We start from the raw sequence: 19,207 nt of genomic DNA, 5'->3' as shown, positions 1-19,207 counted from the left end.
GTTGCACACTATACTGTAAAGTCCATGTGCACATCCCTTTGAAAGCATCTGTAACGTTTCAGTATTGGGCTACTTCTTCAAATGTGAAACAGTAAAACAAAAAAAAACAATCCTTGGTTCCCTTACTTGTACTCTTTCTTTTTTTTTGCCTGAAGAGGTCTCTCTCTTCCTGACCCTCGACCAGAGCCTAACCATAGGGGGGGCTGCACTTTCCTGATGTCTGTGCAGCTCCTTTTCTGATTAGACCAACAACACTATGTTTATTCTGTTTTTTTCCAGGCATTACATATAAAGAGATATTGAACTTCAAGCCACCACAAACATTGGAGTCAAAGGAGACAGCGGTGTAATTGTATGACTCCATCTTTTCAGAACTCAGAAGAAAGCAGGAAAGTTGTAAATGTTTGTGAAATCGGGTGTATAAAACTTTTCTAAATAAACTGGATGTAATCTGTTTCATCTGCACTGTAAGAAAGAGCCGTGTCTTTTACTCTGCACTTGGAAGTTGGTGCCTTTGGGAGTAGCATTTCAAAACTATCCAGGAACTTATTCTTGCCTACAGCTTCTTCCTTCTGCACAAAAGGATTCAGACTGTGATAACCTGGTGCCATCCTTGAAAGAGCAGATAGGACTAATTCTTCAGAGACCAGAAACATACAAGTTACTACCCCAAGCAAGTGGAGACACAGAGTACGTCCGAGATGTGCCGTGACTGCTCCCCAAGGCCATTGAACTGTCTTGACTGCAATAACTATTTGTGTGACTTCCTCTGGAATATTTCCGCTCAGTAAGATGCGTGGAGAGGCAAATCAGTCGCTGTCACCTCAGGCAGTGCAGCAGATAGTGGAGACACAGCCTGGGTGAAGGGGAGAAGAACCTGAGCTCCAGCCATGTCTGGTGGATCTGTGCAAGAAGCTGGAAGCAGAGAAGTGTCAACATCTTAGATTTTTTTCAAAGTAACCAGCACAGCAGGACAAGATTTCACAAATGCACAGGGTAAACAGCCAATGGATAAACAGTCACTTTCAAGGGGTGCAACATTTTCCTCTGAATACAGTGAGGTCTTCTTGTATAATAGAGTAGGAATCAAGGATTTCCAGGGAGAAATTCTTAAGACTTTATAAAGTTTTGTAAGCTCTCTAGCATCTTAGTATTGAGATGATCACTGAGAAAGTAGATCTTCTCAGAGGATGTACTAGTTATAGAATCAGTGGTGCTGATTTTAGAAATAAAGCTGCATGTGGGTCACATCATAGAACATAAAATGAGGATAACAATGCTGTGCTGCAACTGTTCATTGGGAATACCTGCAGCAAACTGTTTTGTTCGCAGTGTGCAGAGGTGCTGTGCCAGGTGCAGAATAACAAACATTCCTTTTATTTTTTTTAAGCCTTTTGAACTCTTCTTACTTGAGGGGAAGCCATCAGACCTTCTTTGGGAGGTGCCTTATCAGAAGGAGTCAGCTTCCTGATGGGATATTGGTTAGACACTTCATGAGTTCCTCTTGACTGTCTGCGTTCATTTATTTTATTTTCCTAGGCCCCTAGTTAGTAATATTCTCTCAGATGTAGAAAAAAGAAATTGGCAAACCTTTGGTGAAGACTTTCTTTGTGAGATGCTTCTCCTTGTTAAAGGTAATGACTTGACAATTGACTGTTTGGATGTGGATTATTCCCAATGCACTATGCTGTTGTATGTTGCTACTTGTGGAGGAGGATGTTTGATTGTAGCAGATAATAACTGGAAAAGAAGTAAGAAAATTTTTTTGTGTTTTTTGCTTTAATAACCAATTTAAATCAGAAGTTTAATCAAGGCACAGTTCTGTTTCTTTCAATGAACATTTAAGTTGAACACCTGTAAATACTAGCATTTGTTTAAAAATTGTTTGTGATGAGCATTGATTAGCTGAGACAGGCACCTACAGAGACTAAATGGTAACAGAAATGTTGAATTATTGGTGTATTTGACAAGTCATTAAAAACTACAGTTTCAGGAATGCGTGAAAAAAAAGCATAGGATGTAATTTGAAATAAAACATTTTCCACACTACAGGTCACTGAGGGAGGCACACTTGAGTCATACCCCATTTTGCACTATTGACTTTCTGCTTGGACTACACTTTTATGTTAAATAGGAACCTTATTTTTTACAGGATAGACGTTTTCCTTTTTAGGATCATGCCCTGTGGTCCTCTTAAAAGTCATGGGAGAAAAGTGCCTATTGGAATTAGTGGGCTTCATATAGGTAGTCAATGGGAAATGGAAGAATAGCAAAGCTTCTTTGAAAATACTCCCTCTATATTTTAAATGGAATCTCAACATCCTAAATTCTAGCAAATACCTAAAGTCTTGAGATAATGCAGATGGCTCAAATGTTAGACTTGGTGGAGATTTTTTTTAAATTGAACTGCTTTGCATTTTCTTCATAAATGCCAACATTTCAATGGGCATTTTCATTTCCCCCCCACCTTTAGCTTTAGTGCAGTCAAGCCCTAAAACCGTCCATGGTGAACTTTTCCCCCTCTTAATCTTGACTTAGTATTGGAGAAGTGGCTAGCCTGCATGAGAAAGACACAAGAAGATAATGTTAGTTTTTGTAGATATTGGGAGAATACAGAACTCTTAAAATAACTGAAGAGAAGACCTTGATGCATGTGCCAGCGCAGACCGAAGTACTGCTGTGCTGTCTAGTCAGCAAACAGTCTGTAAGGTAAAATATCAAACGTGGAAGGGTTGTCACATCTTGGCAAGATGTTTCAGTGAAGAGATTGAAATCTGCAGAAATGGCTCCAAACAGCAATAGAGATTATTGGTATAAATAGCTTATTTAAAGAAATGCAAGTTGAAAGCGGCAATATTTTTCATGGGAGGCAGCTGCTGCTTCAAAGGGAGAGACACCTTTTTCTAAGGTTTTTTTTGCTATTTCTGCTGGTGCTAAGCAACTCAGGAATAAGAACCCAATTTCTGTTTGCCTTAAAGAGAAATGTAAATATGTTCTGCATGTACTTGAAATGTATTGTGACAAATAAAGGTTGGAGGTTTGTTTTTTACACAGTAAAGGTCTGATTTTCTCCATATGTATTCCCAAATGTGTAATCACTCCTGAAAATAGTATTTTCAGTATAAGGAAACTGCATGAAATGTAATATTGTAGGTGCATTTCATGTAATATGAGCTGCTGATGCAGTTTATTTTGGAAGTCAGTCGGACCAGAAACCCCAACCTTTCTCTCATTTTCCAAACTGTAAATCATCCACAAAGCTGATTTGATTGAACTACTGCCACCTAATTACTTCTTACAGCATCCTGGATTTACCAGACATCTCTGCTTTGTTCTGAAGGACAGGATTTCAGTCCTTAAACAGTTGCATTCCTCAGTCTGATTTTAAAAGCCAAAATCAGATTGACCATCATCAAGCATGTACATCTTTAAGTTGGACAGGGAAGTCACTAACAGAGTTCTAGCTGGATATATGGGACCTTGGTCCTGAAAACCCATGCGCCCCTGAGTTTTCTAGAGCAAGATTGTCCCCTTGAGTACTAGTCTTCGTTGCATTAAAGACTCATAGTTCATGTTGAATTTTGATAATGTGGTGGTGTGGGCCAGACACGGCTCACTATTTCACTTCTTGATTATTTTCTGAGTTTTCTACAGGATAACACTGAGGTCAGTGCTCATATGTGTCCTGCAAAATGTGTTCAGAAGATCCACTTCATTCTTTATTCTGAACTACCAGATATCTGAGCTGTGTGGGGTTCTTTGAGCTTCCTTCTTTCTGATCTGCTGTTCAAATGCTTCAGCTAAGGTGGTCAGAGAATGAAGCATCTGTTAGATGTTATCATTCACTGGATCTTGGTATGAAATACTCCTGTGGCCTTTGGATGGTCCCTGCAGGTACCGGGGAAGAACAGGCACTCATGCCACCTGCTGTCTCTGCTGATTAATTCTCTCTCCATCACATGAATACACTGTAGGGCAACTGGTTGTGTAAGTCAAATAACATCAGAGGCAGTTTAATGGACTACAGCACTTAGAATCTCCTCCTAAGTATTTTTAAGGATTCAGAAGCATGAGTTGGAGAAAGACTGGGGGAGGAGGACTTCCATTCCACAGACACTCTTTGGAACTTCATAGACTACCAGTTAATGAGCAGCTCTTGCACGCAGATTATTTTCAGCCCTCTGGGATAGTAACATAATGATCTAAAAACCGCATTGCCACCTAGCAGCCACATGCAGCTCTCAGGCATGGGAATGACGCATGTCTTTAGCTGCCAGGAACAGCATCCCTCTACAAGGAGGTAAGTCGGGACAAGTAAAGTAATTTAAGGATTCGTTATATTTGTGTGCTGCTATCGGGCTCTGCAAGCAGAGCTCCCTCACACTTAACTTTGATACATTTGTATGCTGGAGTTTTCTAGTTCACCCCAAGGTCTCTTTCATCAGTACACATGAGGGGCATTTCCCAGTCAAGTTTGAGTGATCTCAGCATGCAGTTCCTCTGCTTTCATGTTTCATAAAATGTGTTTTGAATACAGTGTTACCTTTGGGAGGCAAAATGAGGCAACTGGTAAAGCAACCAAATGAAATGTAGTGAAAGCAATTGCTCAGATCCTGTTTGAGAATGCTGCTAGGGAGCAGAAGAGTCCATCGCTGACAACCTGTGATACCAATACAAAGGCTGCCACCTAATCCAATTCAGCCTGATATTAATGAGAAACTCATTGATTGTTATTGTAACAGTAGTAGTATAACAGATTATAAGAGTAAAATTATACTTGGGAAGCCACGGGCATTTAGTCCACTGGGGGCTTGGACCAAGGCAGGTTTTTTGGGGCATTTTGAAAGCCCTGCTTGTACATGACACAGTTCCTGCTGCCAAGTAGTACCAACTGGCTTATGCCTAACTATTTTGCTGTGCCGAGAAAACTCCTTACATTTCTCTATGAGAGTCAAGACTGAACTTTCTTTTTCATAAGAACAGTAGTGTGCTAATATAGAGAAAGACAATGTGGCTGAGAATTACAATCAGAAGAAACTATGACTGTATTTAGCCAGGTGACTATGAAACAAGTGAGATTCTCTTCCCAAACAGCTCACAGTAACTATAATTACTGCAGCTACTCAGTATTGCCGTTTTAAGACTCTAAACCAGAACATTACTACTTCTCCTTAGGTTTCGCAATGGCTTTTACAGCTTTTTATGCCTTATGGCTGGATTAGTGGTTCTGATCACCTGGATTTTACATGATTAATGTTAATCCTCAAAAAAATAAATAACCAAGTGAATGTTCTCGCACATGTGGACACAGAGCCAAGCTGGTGCCTCCCACCAGAGAGCAGGGAGGGAAGGGCTGTGTAACTCCAGCAAACACAGGGAAATAAACAGTCTGTTCACTTTAAAGCTTGGCATACGCACTTGCAGTGTCCCTTGCTGGAGCCAAGATATTAGGATGAGGATGTTTTACTCAGTCGGCCATATGGCAGGGGAAAGCACCTTCCATACTGAGTTCTCTTTTAATATCATGTACCCAAACCAAACATTTTTATATAATCTCCTGAAAGCTAATTCACCAAAAAGAGAGGAATGGGTGGCCTGTTTGTGTTGGTCACCTTTGTCAGTCTTGCTCACATCAATGTGTGCCACGAGAATTGCACTGACATCAACAGGATGTACTGTAACAGCATGAGAAATACAGGCAGAATCTTGCCTTTCAGGATATAATCATGGGCTATGGAAACTGTCATTGCCTTCCTTCAGTACAAGATCAGCCTGTTAATAATGCCAGCACTTCTGTTCCATTTTCAGAGAGTAGCAATGAGAAAATTACTACACAGCAAGTAAGGATGACAAAATATCACCCAATTGGGTTTGTTTTGTTTTGTTAAAAACAAAACAAAACAGAGCATTATGTACCCCCAAAACTGAGTGCTCAGGTTATACTCTCTAGATGTATTTTCTAAAAATATTTTTCTCTCACACCAAACAAAAAAGCTCTCCTGGCCTAGTACATTTAACAGTAATAATGCTGTAGCAGAGATGTAGATATAACAAGGCAAGGCTTATAGGGAGTGGTGATAGCTTTTATCTGACAGACATTGCCAGGGGAAAACAAAAAACACTAAAGAAGCTGTCAGGCAAACATGTTTCTTTTAAGGTCTGAAACTAGAACTGCAATCACAAATCTCTTGTCTCTGGTGCTCCTGAGTCTAATTTCAGAATACTTTCAACCTCTAAACTATTTGCTCCTCTATGGTTTCCATAATGAAAAGAGCCTCCTGTGGATACAGTTATCAATCTTTTGTCAGCACAACCAGCATGAAACCCTTAATGCTATTTAGAGAATGAAAATGGTTCCTAAGACCAAAAAAAAAAAAATCTGCCTCTCCTGATTAACCTTAAATTTAATTATTTCTCTGGTTCTCTCTCCCTGTGCTTCATAAACTAATTAGAAGTAAACCAGTTTTAAAGATGGTTTAGGTATTGTTTGATTTTGAGCCATTTCTAAATGATTGCTCTATAATTTTTCCTTATTTATTCAGCTCTTGCTGTCACGTAGCTATTTAGAATGGATTCATCTCCATTTCATTTCCCTGTAGCACCACTGGAAGAAAAGGATTTCCCTGGGATGAGGGTAAAGGGCTGTGAAAGCCAAATGACACAACATTTCACAGGCATGGTCTGCATCCCGATTAGCACGTGGGCGCTGGAGTCATAGACCCTCTAATCCTGGCCTGCAGGCTGCGGGGCTCTGCCCAGGTATTTCAATCCAAATAGGGTTTAATCATTAGGGTGGAGACTTCTTTATCAGAGAACTTCTCTTTGAGATAGGGTAATAGAAACCAAATGTCTTTGATCTCAATAGAGGCGATGTGCAACAGGGAAGGAACCTGCCGTCTGAATTCTGAGGGACTGAAGGCCCAAAGAAAGAAAACTGTTATTTTCTTCCCCCTCTCTTTTAAAGTATGTTGCATCTATGCTTTCTGTTTGAAGACTGGTTTGTTGTTTTAGCTGTTGGATTTTGGTTGGCTGGTTGGTTTTTTGTTTGGTTGGTTGTTTTTTTCAATTGGATGCTCCCCTTTTGCAGAAGCTTTAATATCTGTCACTAATACCAATGAGGCTGTCCCACGAAGTGGTGGAGTGGGGATGGAGCAGTGGATTTGACTCTCAGCCCCGCTGTGGGAATTGCTGTGGCAATATGAATGCTCCCTACAGGAGCAATTGCAGAGGTTTTGCAGATTTTGAGGGCCCAACATCACAGTGCTGTGAGAAGGCACTATGTAACTTCATTAGGGTGTATAGATATAAAGCTTTAGTAAGTGTATAAGATGCAAAATCTACTTATATAACTTACATAATTGTTCTACTAGATGCCTTCCCAGATGGACAAGGAGACTTACAGACTACTTAAAGAGAAGCCATCCCTGTATGACAACACAGAGAGAATCATAAAGGTTTGACTCAAACAGAAGTCATGTCTGCCAGGCCAATGTCACATTTGATGTCTAGAGCTGCCTGTTGTGGTCCAGCTAGCGCCTGGCGTGTCGCCTGTCCCGGTGCTGCAGTCCTGCTCTCTCTCGCCGTCTTCACTCCTCACAAAAAGGGGTGTTTGGCTACGCATTTGTAATCAAAAGGGGTTACACAAAAGCTCAGTGACTTGGTTCATTGAAACCTGAAAAACATTTTGAGTTCCTTGAACGTTACATGAGAAATACTGAAGCAAAGTAGATTAGTGACAGCTGTAATAAAAATGTGTCTTTTGGTGGAGTCAGAAGGTGTATCAAAGCCTTCAAAATGTTGTCATTTGTGGCTGTCCTTTTCCAGAAGGTGTGTGTAAGGGAAGATCTAAAATGGGGAGGGTGAAAATAGGTAGAGAATATTTAGACTTCCAGTAAGTATCCCTTCCCCTTCAACCACAGAGCTCAAGTAACAGAAAAGACAAGAACTATTTGCATAGCAGTCAGGTAACAATTATATGCCTTGCATCTATGAACGGGCACACTCATTTGTGAAGCAGTTACTCTCTTAAGTAATTTGTAACTGCCACAATTAAAAATATTTTTTTCTTTTCTGTGAGCCCCCAAACAGTTTTTGAATATTGATTCTATCTATATACACACTTAAGTTCAGGACACAGCTAGTTGTTTTAGTTAAGCCACCCTATGCTTAGGATGCATGTGTACTTGAAGGAAAAAGTTTGCAAATACTTTTAGAAAAAAACCACAACTCTTTCAAAAATAGTGAACATAGAAAATTGAAAATAAAAGCTAGGATTTATCCAGAAAATGTTTTTTTTTTCTTGAAATTGTAAAATGTAAATCTACACCCTTAAAAACAATATGAGCCATTGCTTGGGCATAAATTTATAACCAAAAGAAAGCTACCTGGATTCCAAAGACCTGAAGCTGAAATTCATGTCCAGGGTGTAACTCTGACTGTTTCTCAACAAATCTTTGTTTTAATCTCAGTTCACCAAAACCATTTGCAACAGGAACACTTGTTTTGTCTATTTAGATTTAAATAGACTTTCAATGCCTGGAAAGGGATTATATTTTACCATTATTATTAAAAAAAAAAAAAAAATCCTGCTAATGCCAGAGAGAATTTTGCTTAGAGAAAATTTGGCCATAAAATCTAATTCAGGTATTTGAAGCACATTCATTTATTTGTGAAACCTTACAGACGTTATTTAAATTTGCTTATTCAGCAAACTTCAGCACTTAGGCTGAAGTTTGACTTTTAAAGAGATACTTTGGGTCCACAGGCTCCCATGGCGTTACAGTGAAGTGAGCTTGGCCTGCCATGTGCTGTTACCACGTCAGATGCTGAGAGCCTTTCCTCCGGATGGCTGGGATACACAGAAGTTAGATGCAAAATGTCATCAAGCGACTTAAAAGGGACGAGCTCCAGGTGTGCTGGAGTCAGAGGAGCACTCGCCCACAGTTTTCCTCACTTAACTGATAGAGCTATCTCCAGTGACAGCCAGAAGCCAGACATAATTTTCAAGACTTAATGTGTTTGTGTCTTATCTGGATGATCAGTAGCTGGCTACCGGCTGCAGACAAAGAAAGAATTGGGGGGAATAGGCAAGATGACCCTGTTTACTTTCTCAATGGACTACAAACAGTTGGTATGTATTCATTGTTTAGTTGTAGCCCAAACAGCTGTTCCCCTGCCTTCCTATGAAACAGTCTTTGTGAGAGGACTTGTACTCCCTTTTGCTCACAGAGGCTTGGAAATGATTCGGGGGCTCTCCGTTTAACCTCGCTTTTGCTTCTTTTTCAGTTGCTTGTGACAATGCATAAGAGGGGACTCAGCTACAATAGAAGTTTGATAGAGGGAAAACCAGAATCAGTCCAGCTGCCCAAAGACTGCAAAAACTGCTTTCAGTACAAAAGAAATGGGAGTTTTTCTGCAGAGCAAGAATTGTGCCTGAAATATGCGATACTCCATTTGTTAAACGGCCCTTCTTCCACAAAATTAAATCAGAGCACAACTACATTGATACCCACTAAAACTGACTAAAAACTAAAAAGAAAAAATAGGCAGCGTTAGCCAAATCAGCATACCAATACCAAGGAAAACAAACAAACAAAGAAAACCCCTACAAACAAACAAATAAACAAAACCCAAAACAACCAACCTCTAAGAAGGGGAAACACATAGTCGTGGCTACTACTACTGGCTCTCTGTGGAAGGTGCTCATCTGGTACATGATCAATAGTGTAAAAACCTGCATCCAGACAGACTACATTTTACTCGCACCTGAAAGCCATCATTTGGAATTTGCTTACTCCCGGAGCAAAACCAACACCACTATCAAGCCTGCTGCGCTTTTTATGACTGAGGAGCAAAATTCCATTTTCTGAGCAATAATCATTCCAGTACTTCTCCTTTCAGCCACCTTGCAAGCAAACCACTTCTCCCAGCATGTAACCAATACAGTGTTCACTGCCAGGCCCTGCCATGCAGTTCACGGGATGTGGCCCAAATGCAGTTTCGTGAGTGGGCCACTAGAAAGTCAGCACAGGATTTCAGCTCTACCCCTAAAATCACTTCAACGCGACTTGTCCTGCACTGGCAAAAATATTGCTGGGCAGGAGACCTGAAAGATGAATGGGTCAATGAATACTGGGATGGCAAAGCCAGGAGTTGTACGCCTGCATTAGCTGCTGGCTGATTAGCAAGTCATCTTACCTTCTTATGCCCTTTTTCCATCCCTGATTTATTTGGCCTACTTAGGAAATGCTACTTACCCCGTTTTTGTAAAGTATTCATCACCCTTGTGCCTTTAGGTGATACTGCTGGAATGTCTGTCGGTATTTACATGCCTCCTGCCTAGTTTTGTAGCATCTGAAGGCTTCATATTTGAATGCATTTAACTTCCAGCATCACCCACTGCAGTGTTAACCAGGAAAGACTGTGTGTGGAGCAGTTCATGGCATCAGGGTTAAAGCTTCAACAGGAAGCTTGTGAGAGTCAGAAACTAAGTCTGGGTCACCCACAGCATCAAGTTTCTCTTTTAAACAAACTTTCCTCTCAGTTAATCATTTAACAGTAATGAGGACAGAGCTCAGAATGCCAGGGCAGTGAACATTTAACTATTCACATTATGGATTTATAGGGAAATACAGTATTTCTGTTCATTAAAACTTAAAGCAATGCTAAAGCCATTGCAATGGATAAATTAATGAGGCTTGTTCATAACCATGTCTGACTCTTCCTCCTCTGTTTTTACAGATACCATTTGTGCCTAATTGGTTTTCTAATAAAGCAAAATAAATGTTATGAAATAAATGCTGCCTCACAGGGTCAGGATGTTGGTCCAGCAATGCTGTCATCAGAGTGATGACCACCTCTCCCTAGCGCCTTTTTGTGACTTGGGATGTAGAGTTAACAGCTTTGATCCTTGCCTGAGAGCCTTGTATCTCTGCAACTAGACTTCAGATAAAAATGACTCCAGCCGAATATTGCAACAAATGTTTAGATTAAAACCAAAAATCCCTGTATCTGCTAGGTTGCTCTCAAACCCCTGCTTTCTTTGAAGAAAAATTCAGTCCCATTTCTTACTGGGGTCTGATGGGTGGCTCCTGGTTAATCTCTGTCTGTCTCCCTGGTAACAGTCAAAGGATTTGACACAGAGGTGGGCAGGGAGCAGCCTCCAGTCCCTGCTCCTCTTATCAGGGTCCATCAGCAGGTAACCCTGCTCATATCCAGGAACAATAAATACAGTCCGTGACTGAGGGAACAATCCCGCAGCTTCCTTCAGAAGTTTCAAAGAGCATTAGCTGGACTTGGAGACAGAAGTTTCTCTAAATCCTCAGATCTTGTATTTTACGCTACCCACTCTAAATGTATGCAGACACTACAATTCTCTTGATAGTTTGCTAAAGTGATTTTTGTCTTTTGTTTTAGACAGTCTTTAGTCAAGCAACATATTCAAGCACATATCACTACAATTAGAAATATTGAGGCCCCACCAGCTTTTGTGTAATTTGAAAGCATAGCTGGTGTGGCAACACTAAATCCCAGTTTACTCTGTTCCTCAAAGCTGTAAGTATATGTGCCCGACATTTTCTTGCATGCCATGTCAAGGAGTAGCTGAGTGTCTGCAAAAAAGGCGAATCTATAGCACAGCAATGTGGGTGCTGCAGCTCACGCTTCTGCCAGGGAGCCAACATCTGACGACTTGAAGCACTCTCCAAGCAATGGCAATCTACTTTGCATGCTCATTTTTAATAACTGTTCTGCAAGACTCCCGCTAAAAATTATAAATGCTAATGACTTGCTGTCAAATCAAGTTTCAAGGTACCATCTGCTCATGAAGAACATCGAAATAATTAAGCCTAAACAGAAACACAGCCAAAATAAATTCCCTTCCTTAAAAGCCACTAGTGAGTGTAGCGAAAAGAAGTGTCAAATTGGCAAATTCCTTAGTAAATAATGACACTGAAAATGGCACAGGGTAAGGAATTTGGCCCAGCTAACATCCTGAACCCAGTGAATGTCAGAAGAGAGAGGAATCAGAAGCTCCCATAAATGATGCTCTTCTCTGACAGAAGATGGATAGCATAAATGACTGCATTACAGATAATGCAGTAAGGCTTCAGATCCAGCCTTAAACCCAATGCAGTCACAGGTTGTTAAGCAGAGGCTTTTGTGCACATTTTGTTCTCGGAGCCGGTGACGTCCCTTCAGCCCTCAAGTGAGCTTCATCATTCCTGGCAAACGTGTAAAGTCTTGCTATTCCCTGGGTGAGTGGCTACTTCGGTCAAAACACCAAGCAAACAAGAAGAAGCAGAAGCAAAGCAGATGGTTTACCATTCTTCTGATGGCAAAATCATGGAATTTCCTCCATGCCCTTGAATGCCCACAGCTCCCCACTGAAGCACCGTGCCAGACATGGACAAGCAGTTAATAGTTTAGCTCCTTCCCGACCATCCTTCCTGGCTGGGCCATCAGCCTCTAGGGATGTCACTGTACTCACACAGGGAAAAACTATTTTCTTCAGCATTACAAAGTGATGACCCACTGAAAGTCAGCTCACCAAAAGCAAAGCATCAAAAGACAGCTGGCCTCCCTTAGGAAATATCTGAGACAAAAGAAATTTTATGGCACAGGTCTGCAGTGGCGCATAAATAACCTACCCCCAGTGAAGCCCTTGTAGAAAATAGTGACTCAGAGATACACAGTTATTTATTTCTGAAACAGTTCCTATGGAGATTGAGTTTATCAGGAGATGTATTATCTCTTATTAGATTATCTTTGTCTCACATGCTCTTGTTGTGCCTGTCTCTGTTCTGTCCATCAATGGTGGCCCAGAGGGAGGTCTCAAAACAAGACCTGCTGTACCACAACCCAGCCTGGGCTCAGGTACAGCTGGAGCTCAGCCCAGCGCAGGCCTGACCCAGGGTGGTTTGGAAGGCACTCCCTGGCAGCAAGGGGCAGAGCAAGCCCCTTCAGTGGCTGTTCTTCCAGAGCAACTCAATAACCCCTTGTTATTTGGAGCAACAGAGCTGACTCAGGTTTTAGGATGAATCAAGGTTTTTTGTAGTTTGTGAGACACTCACAGAGAAAAACATCTGAATAATTGAGAGATCAAATACTCTTTAATATATATTTTATGTCACTCAGAAATGTACATGTAGTACCATGCCCCACATGCAAGGGAAGGGTTTCCTTCACCACAGTTCTTCTGCTTTGAAGTAACAGATACAGATAAATCATATTTATTGGGGAAAACACTGAACTGGCAACAAAACATGAAAAGAAAACCAGACAATTATTTTAAATAGGTATTTAAACCTTGGAGCCTTGCATGCTGCCAATTTTTCTGACTTATTTAAACACATACTGTAATTTTCCCAGTAGTTTAGAGTAAAGAAGACAGCTAAGGAGGAATCAGTGGGGGTTTGTCATTTATTTCAAAGATGCTAGGATTAATAATCTAACAGTTAGGTATAAACACGTGAATGATATGTAGCTACTCTCTGTCATCTAAATATGCCACATCTAGGTATAAACACAAAAAGCTGCTTCTTTGGAAAAATGGATTTCGGTCACCAGTAATATTAATACTAGCTGATACACTGTTACAAACATACTCACTTTAGCCTAATAATCAATCCAGATATGTTACAGTAGAAGATCCACCTATGAATTATCAATATCTAAACATATCTAAATCATGCAATAAGAAATGGAAATAAAAATTAACTTATTGGAAAAATGTTTTCATCAAATTAAAATTTCCACAAAATATTTTGTTTAGATATTCAACTCTTTTAAGGAATAATTTGACTTTTCGATTCTTAATAGTAATCTTCACCTTAGTCAGACCCTCTGTCACCTTACCAGATTCCTCAGATTCTCTGTAGTGAAGAGCTGTTTGTCAGTGTTATACTAAGAACAGTAATGAAATACTCAGTAATTCTGTTAACATTTAACAAGCATTTTAATAGTATTTTTGTGCTACAAACAGAAAAACTATACATGTTATAGTTTGTTTTCATACAGCTTCATGTAATTATAATTTATTAATAAATATGTGAAATGTTGCATTATTTGAGCAATTTCAAGTGTAATAGATTCGTTTGAAACAATAAGAATGTTTCTCCATATGCGTAACTGCTTTTTCACTCTGAATAAATACTGAGAGCCATAATAGTTCTACAATATTAAATCCGCCATGGAACTTACATAAATGAAAGATGTCAGTTGTGTAGCCATCTGATAGGCACATACTCCAATCAGTAAAGCAATTCGGTATTTTCAGGTGTCTATTAAATGTAATAGAAGTTGGGACATTTAGCATGTCACGGGACAGGGATCCAGATTTCCAGACAAAATACTTGGTTAATAGCAGGAGGCTGTCTCTTTTACAGTGCTTGACCAAATGAAGAAAGCACCTCTTCTACATTGTAAAACAGTGGAAGAGACACTAGCAATTAGCACAAGCAAAACATTTTCACTTGATAAGTCAATCTGGGCTGTTTTTTCTGCCCTGTCAGCAGTGTCTGCAAACAAAGGAGACACAGCAGCCCCAGGAGACAGCTTGTCTGCTCAACCCTTTTTCTGAGGGATGTCTTAATTTGTTTTAGAAAGCACATAGCAAACTTTCTAGGTGTCAAAATTTAATATGCCACATAGCACGCTGCAGCAGCTGACACTGTGGGGCATGTGAAAGGCTGTACCAAATCTGGGTCTTTAGGCAACATACTTCTGTGCTCTGTCTCCACCTCCCTGGTTATCACAACAATCCCTTGAATAGGCAATAAGATCCAGTCTTGTCTCAAGTGATTTGATAAGCCGTGGATAAGCAATGGTTTATTAAGCTCTTGGGGTATATAAGCCAAAAGGTTTTCAGCGTGCCCCTGTGCTTGAGGAGTTTGACAGCTCCCTGCTCAGCTGCCCAGGAGTCACTGGAAGATGTTCTTGACTGCAGAACTACTTGGGTTTGCCCTGAGCAGCTTCCTAAGAGTGGCAACAGGCTTTGACATTGGATTATCCACGAAATGTGTAGTGATACCCAAGGAGATGGACATGTGCCACAACATTGGGTACTCGGAAATGAGGCTTCCCAACCTGATGGGACACACAAGCATGGCAGAGGTTATCCTAAAATCCACCACCTGGCAGCACCTTGCGCACACGGACTGTCACCCTCACGTGAGGACATTCCTGTGTTCCCTGTTTGCACCCATCTGTTTAGATACGTAAGTACCACAGCACAGTACAAAATTCCAGCCTTTATTTGCCAGAACAGGGATCAAGTGAAGTGCATGTTTATTATAACTTAAAAGGGATCTCCACTTTATCTGAAATAATTCTGTTCACTTTTCTGTACTATTGGAAAGAAAAGTACTAAAAACATGTTCCAATTCGACTTTAGTTTGCTTTGGGGAAATGAATTCTGTTGTCAAAGAATATCATGGTTTATTTTGTTGCATTTGAAATTTTATTCTTGTTAATTTAGGGTTGAAGCCATCATGAATAGAATCAGGCTCTTGCTGAACCTTTTCTCAGGTTGTAAAAAAAAAAGCATTTTTAAAACTGTGACTTAATCCTGTAGGCACAGCCCAGTCGATACACAGACTACTAGCATAGTTCACACAGCTGCCACTTCTGGAAGTATATCGTTGAAGGATGTTGAATACCAGAGAAGAGGATGCAGTTTGTGCAGAAATCACTGTTGCACTAGTTTCTGTTATTGCTGAGTTTAACTGATTCAGCTTCGTATTTCCTCTGGCGACAGGTTTATCCATCCTTGCAGGAGCATGTGCGTTGCCGTCCGTGACAGCTGTGCCCCCGTGCTCGCCTGTCACGGACACCCCTGGCCCGACAGTCTGGACTGCGACCGATTCCCTGCGGGCGATGACATGTGCCTGGCATCTCTTACAAAGGAATCCAAACACTTGCACAAAGGTAGCTGGAAGATGGCAAAGGGGTGGGTGGCCGGACTCCGTGTTCCTGGGAACCAAGGAAATACAAGGGACACCTTTTCCAGACAGTCTGTGATTTTGTAAATGGAGTTGTGACTACCTGTATTGCTTCATGCTGTTTGTCCAGATGGCAGGGGAAAGTTTGTCCAGGGGAAAGTGCTAGTACTTCAGTGTAAGCTGCAGCAGACCTCAGCTGGTGTAGATCAGCATTCCTTCAAAAAAATAAAGTGAAGATAGTCTACACTTAGGGGAGGAAGGTTGTTATCACCCTGTACACAGCTATGGGCAGTATCATACCCACGACAGAACTACATTCAGTTTCTTTTGAGGTCTCTGTATAGACTGATTAATGGATAAATGGCACACCCTAATTCATATATTCACAATCCTAGTGCAGCTGAATGCAGTATCACTCGTAGAACTGGCCACCTAACCCCTTCCCCACCCACCTTAGCCACAGTAAATATAATACTCTATTTGATTACAATAATTAAGCTTGTCAGCCTGAACAAGGACTGAATAGACATGGAAAATGAAACTCCTTTTCATCCCTAGCTATGTTTTCAGAAAAATGGGTAGACTTTTATGTTATTGCTGACCAACTGTGTATTTTCTCTGTCATCCCTGTGGTTATACAGTGGGCTATCAGCTTTGACAGAAGAAAAATAATACAGAAGATTCTAAAATATAATGATGAAACTTTGTCATTTCTTACCAGTCCTACCAAAGCCTGCCTGCCAGGCCTGCCCAGCAGTGGAGGAGTTCTTTACGCACAGAAGAGTTCTTGAAGTTTTCTGTGACAATAACTTTGGTAAGTCCTTGCTAATATGGCTGCTATTCAAGATACCAACAGCTCTCCTTCTAAAATGCCTTAAAATTAGGATTAAAATAACTGTCAGTTTCTGATGAGATTTCAAATCTTAATCCTTGGTTGCTGACTTAACTTTAGGTTGCTTATCAGAAAATGTTCTTTCTGACCATAATATAAGGAGGATTTATTTTGCATGAAAGATTTACTAATGATCTATTTTGCAACCAAATAGCTCTCCTGTTCTTGTCTGGTTGGCTACATTGTAGTATCACATGTTTTATGGTAAAATATTTCTGACAACAGCAGCCAAATAAGCAAATTTGTCTTCTATTAGCGATTAAACCCAAAGTAAAGCTTTGCTTGTTTCACTAGTGAACTGTGTATCCCTGTTACTTGTGTGCATGAGTTGTTCGTGATACATAGTTTACTGAAAAGGAGACTCAGAAAATCATATCAGTAAAAGAGATTCTTGTCTCCTGTTGTCTTATTGGAGTGACATGCAACACTTCCGAGATTGCACCAGAAACTTCCTGCAAAGCCCTTTGAAGTCAGTGCAGACTCTCAGTGACTTTGTCTGGCTCTAGATCAGGCCGTATAGAGAAATTTCATGCTAAAAAGTATTGGTGTAGTCAGGTGGGGTAGGTAGATGCCTATAGTGAAAAAGGAATATCTAAAAGGATGGTATCAGCAAGCATTACTAGCTGGTTTTGCTGAGGGGTTCATAACATGGACAAAGTGAGTTTCAGGAGAACTGCTTGGGCAAGATGGGCAGTCTTGTGATACTAGAACAATGCCAACAGCTTACAATATCTAATTATCCACAAAGTCTAACATACATGGTGATGGTAAAAACACAATATTCACTTTTGTGAAAAAAATTATCTACTATTCCATGAAAAAATCCTCTATTACAGAACCTTTATTAAAAAAAAAATATTTTAAAATGTATACTGCTGCTGGAGAAGGCCTTGCCATTCTCTGTCAGCATAAATTATGACAAGATTTTTAAGGACTCATCCTGCTTTCATTGGTGGTGTTTCTTTCTGCATTTGAGTAAAAATTGTGACTTACATGGTTCATTTTTTTTTTTCTTAGCAGTGAAAGTAAAGCTGTCCAAAAAGAGAACAGTATTTGGTGACCAAGAGTATAACATCGAATGCCAAGTGGAATACATTGCCCAGGGTTCACTCTTGCCTTATGAAACCCAGAGTATGATACAACAGTGGCTGCTTATCAATGAAAACTGTACGCAGAGGCTGACTCCGACCCATCGTCCCATGGTGTATCTCCTTGTAGGCAATATTGAAGAGGGCATCATTTTAGTAAACCAGGTTTATCGTTGGCAGAGGAGGGACTCCCAGCTGACTTCAGCCACTCAGAAGTGGAAATACCATAAATGCTTGTAAATAGTTATCATATTATTTGTAAAAATTACTATTATACTTCTCATGCCAAACTTATCTTGTAAATAGGATTGTACTATAAGTGGAATGTAAAGTCTTAATTTCCCTTTAAATTGTATTATAAGTTGAACTTAAACCCCAGTGTTTTCAGGCCTCCTTTCTGTAGGTTTCCAGCTACTCACATCAAGTCTGAACTTGGACAAGCATGTATAAATGTTTCTTTGAGTTATTGCAAAAAATATTTTGTAATATCTGCAAAAATGGGCATAAAGCAGTTTTAATCCAGCTCACTACCTTTAATGTGTTTTTCTATACTGCCTACTCTGCCATTTTCTCGAGTTACCTAAACTTTCCCTTGCTTAACGTTTCATTAATCCACCTCATTTTCTCCCATTAGAGTATTTTAAAAGAAGGCAGCCCTCTGCTGGTCACTTTTGCTGGAATCAAAGTGGAATAAATAAGAACAAGAAACTGCAAGCATGGTATGGTTGGCCCCAGCTACAAGAAGATTTGGTTACCGGATGTCGTTTTACAATGACAGAGCTGACAGCATCTCTGTGGCAGCACCTGAGAGCATAGGCTAAAGGCAGTTTTTGAAACTTTCTATTCTTGTGTGACCATCTTGAACGTAACACAGTTCAACTGGAATGTAAATCAGGCCCCTCCTTCTGAAAGGTCCCTTTTTATTTCCAGACACATTAGACAAAGTCATTGCAGAATCTTTACCAGGTGGCTAAATGGACTGCAGGGAACTAGCAGAGTGATAATAGCCAAGAAATGCAAAATATTCCAGGGGCCACATGATTAGCATCCTCGTTGTCAGTGCAATACACTGACATCAAACACCACATGAAGATGGACAGAACTTGACTTCAGTTTTATAAATATGTATAGTAGACCCAAGAACAGGTAATTGATAATACATAAATTAGAAACTATTTCAGCAATACAGTGTCTACTATGGTAATATTTTATTGAGACAAACCAGGGAAAAGTTTATGGTCAGTAGCTTTCTAAAGGTCCCATCTGTAATGATCCGGGTTCCTGACAGG

At 40.3% G+C, this 19,207-nt stretch overlaps 2 protein-coding genes across 3 annotated transcripts in view; both read left to right on the top strand.

Annotated features, from left to right (window-relative positions):
- Window positions 1-3,076, top strand: part of MAPK12 (mitogen-activated protein kinase 12) — a 40,094-nt gene extending 37,018 nt beyond the window's left edge. The window contains exons 12-13 of one of the 2 annotated variants that reach the window (XR_014185208.1): window positions 280-996; window positions 1,540-3,076. Coding sequence is in view for 1 of the 2 variants with exons in the window: in XM_082063451.1 (XP_081919577.1) it covers window positions 280-350 (71 nt within the window). In the remaining variant the exon portion in view is untranslated. Of the gene's footprint in view, window positions 1-279 lie in introns of both variants that reach the window. The other variant, XM_082063451.1, reaches the window with a different exon arrangement.
- LOC309445041 (secreted frizzled-related protein 2-like) lies at window positions 1,571-18,411 on the top strand. Its single transcript, XM_082063467.1, has 8 exons — window positions 1,571-1,634; window positions 3,895-4,300; window positions 6,600-6,759; window positions 7,371-7,454; window positions 9,286-15,215; window positions 15,755-15,924; window positions 16,660-16,752; window positions 17,848-18,411. Exons 5-8 carry the CDS (start codon window positions 14,929-14,931, stop codon window positions 18,156-18,158), a joined length of 861 nt encoding a protein of 286 aa, XP_081919593.1. The 5' UTR covers window positions 1,571-1,634; window positions 3,895-4,300; window positions 6,600-6,759; window positions 7,371-7,454; window positions 9,286-14,928; the 3' UTR covers window positions 18,159-18,411.
- Window positions 18,412-19,207: the final 796 nt, after the last annotated feature.

Source organism: Streptopelia decaocto, assembly GCF_964273445.1.
Source record: "Streptopelia decaocto genome assembly, chromosome: 1".
Taxonomy (NCBI): domain Eukaryota; kingdom Metazoa; phylum Chordata; class Aves; order Columbiformes; family Columbidae; genus Streptopelia; species Streptopelia decaocto.
This window is presented reverse-complemented; position numbering and strand designations above follow the sequence as displayed.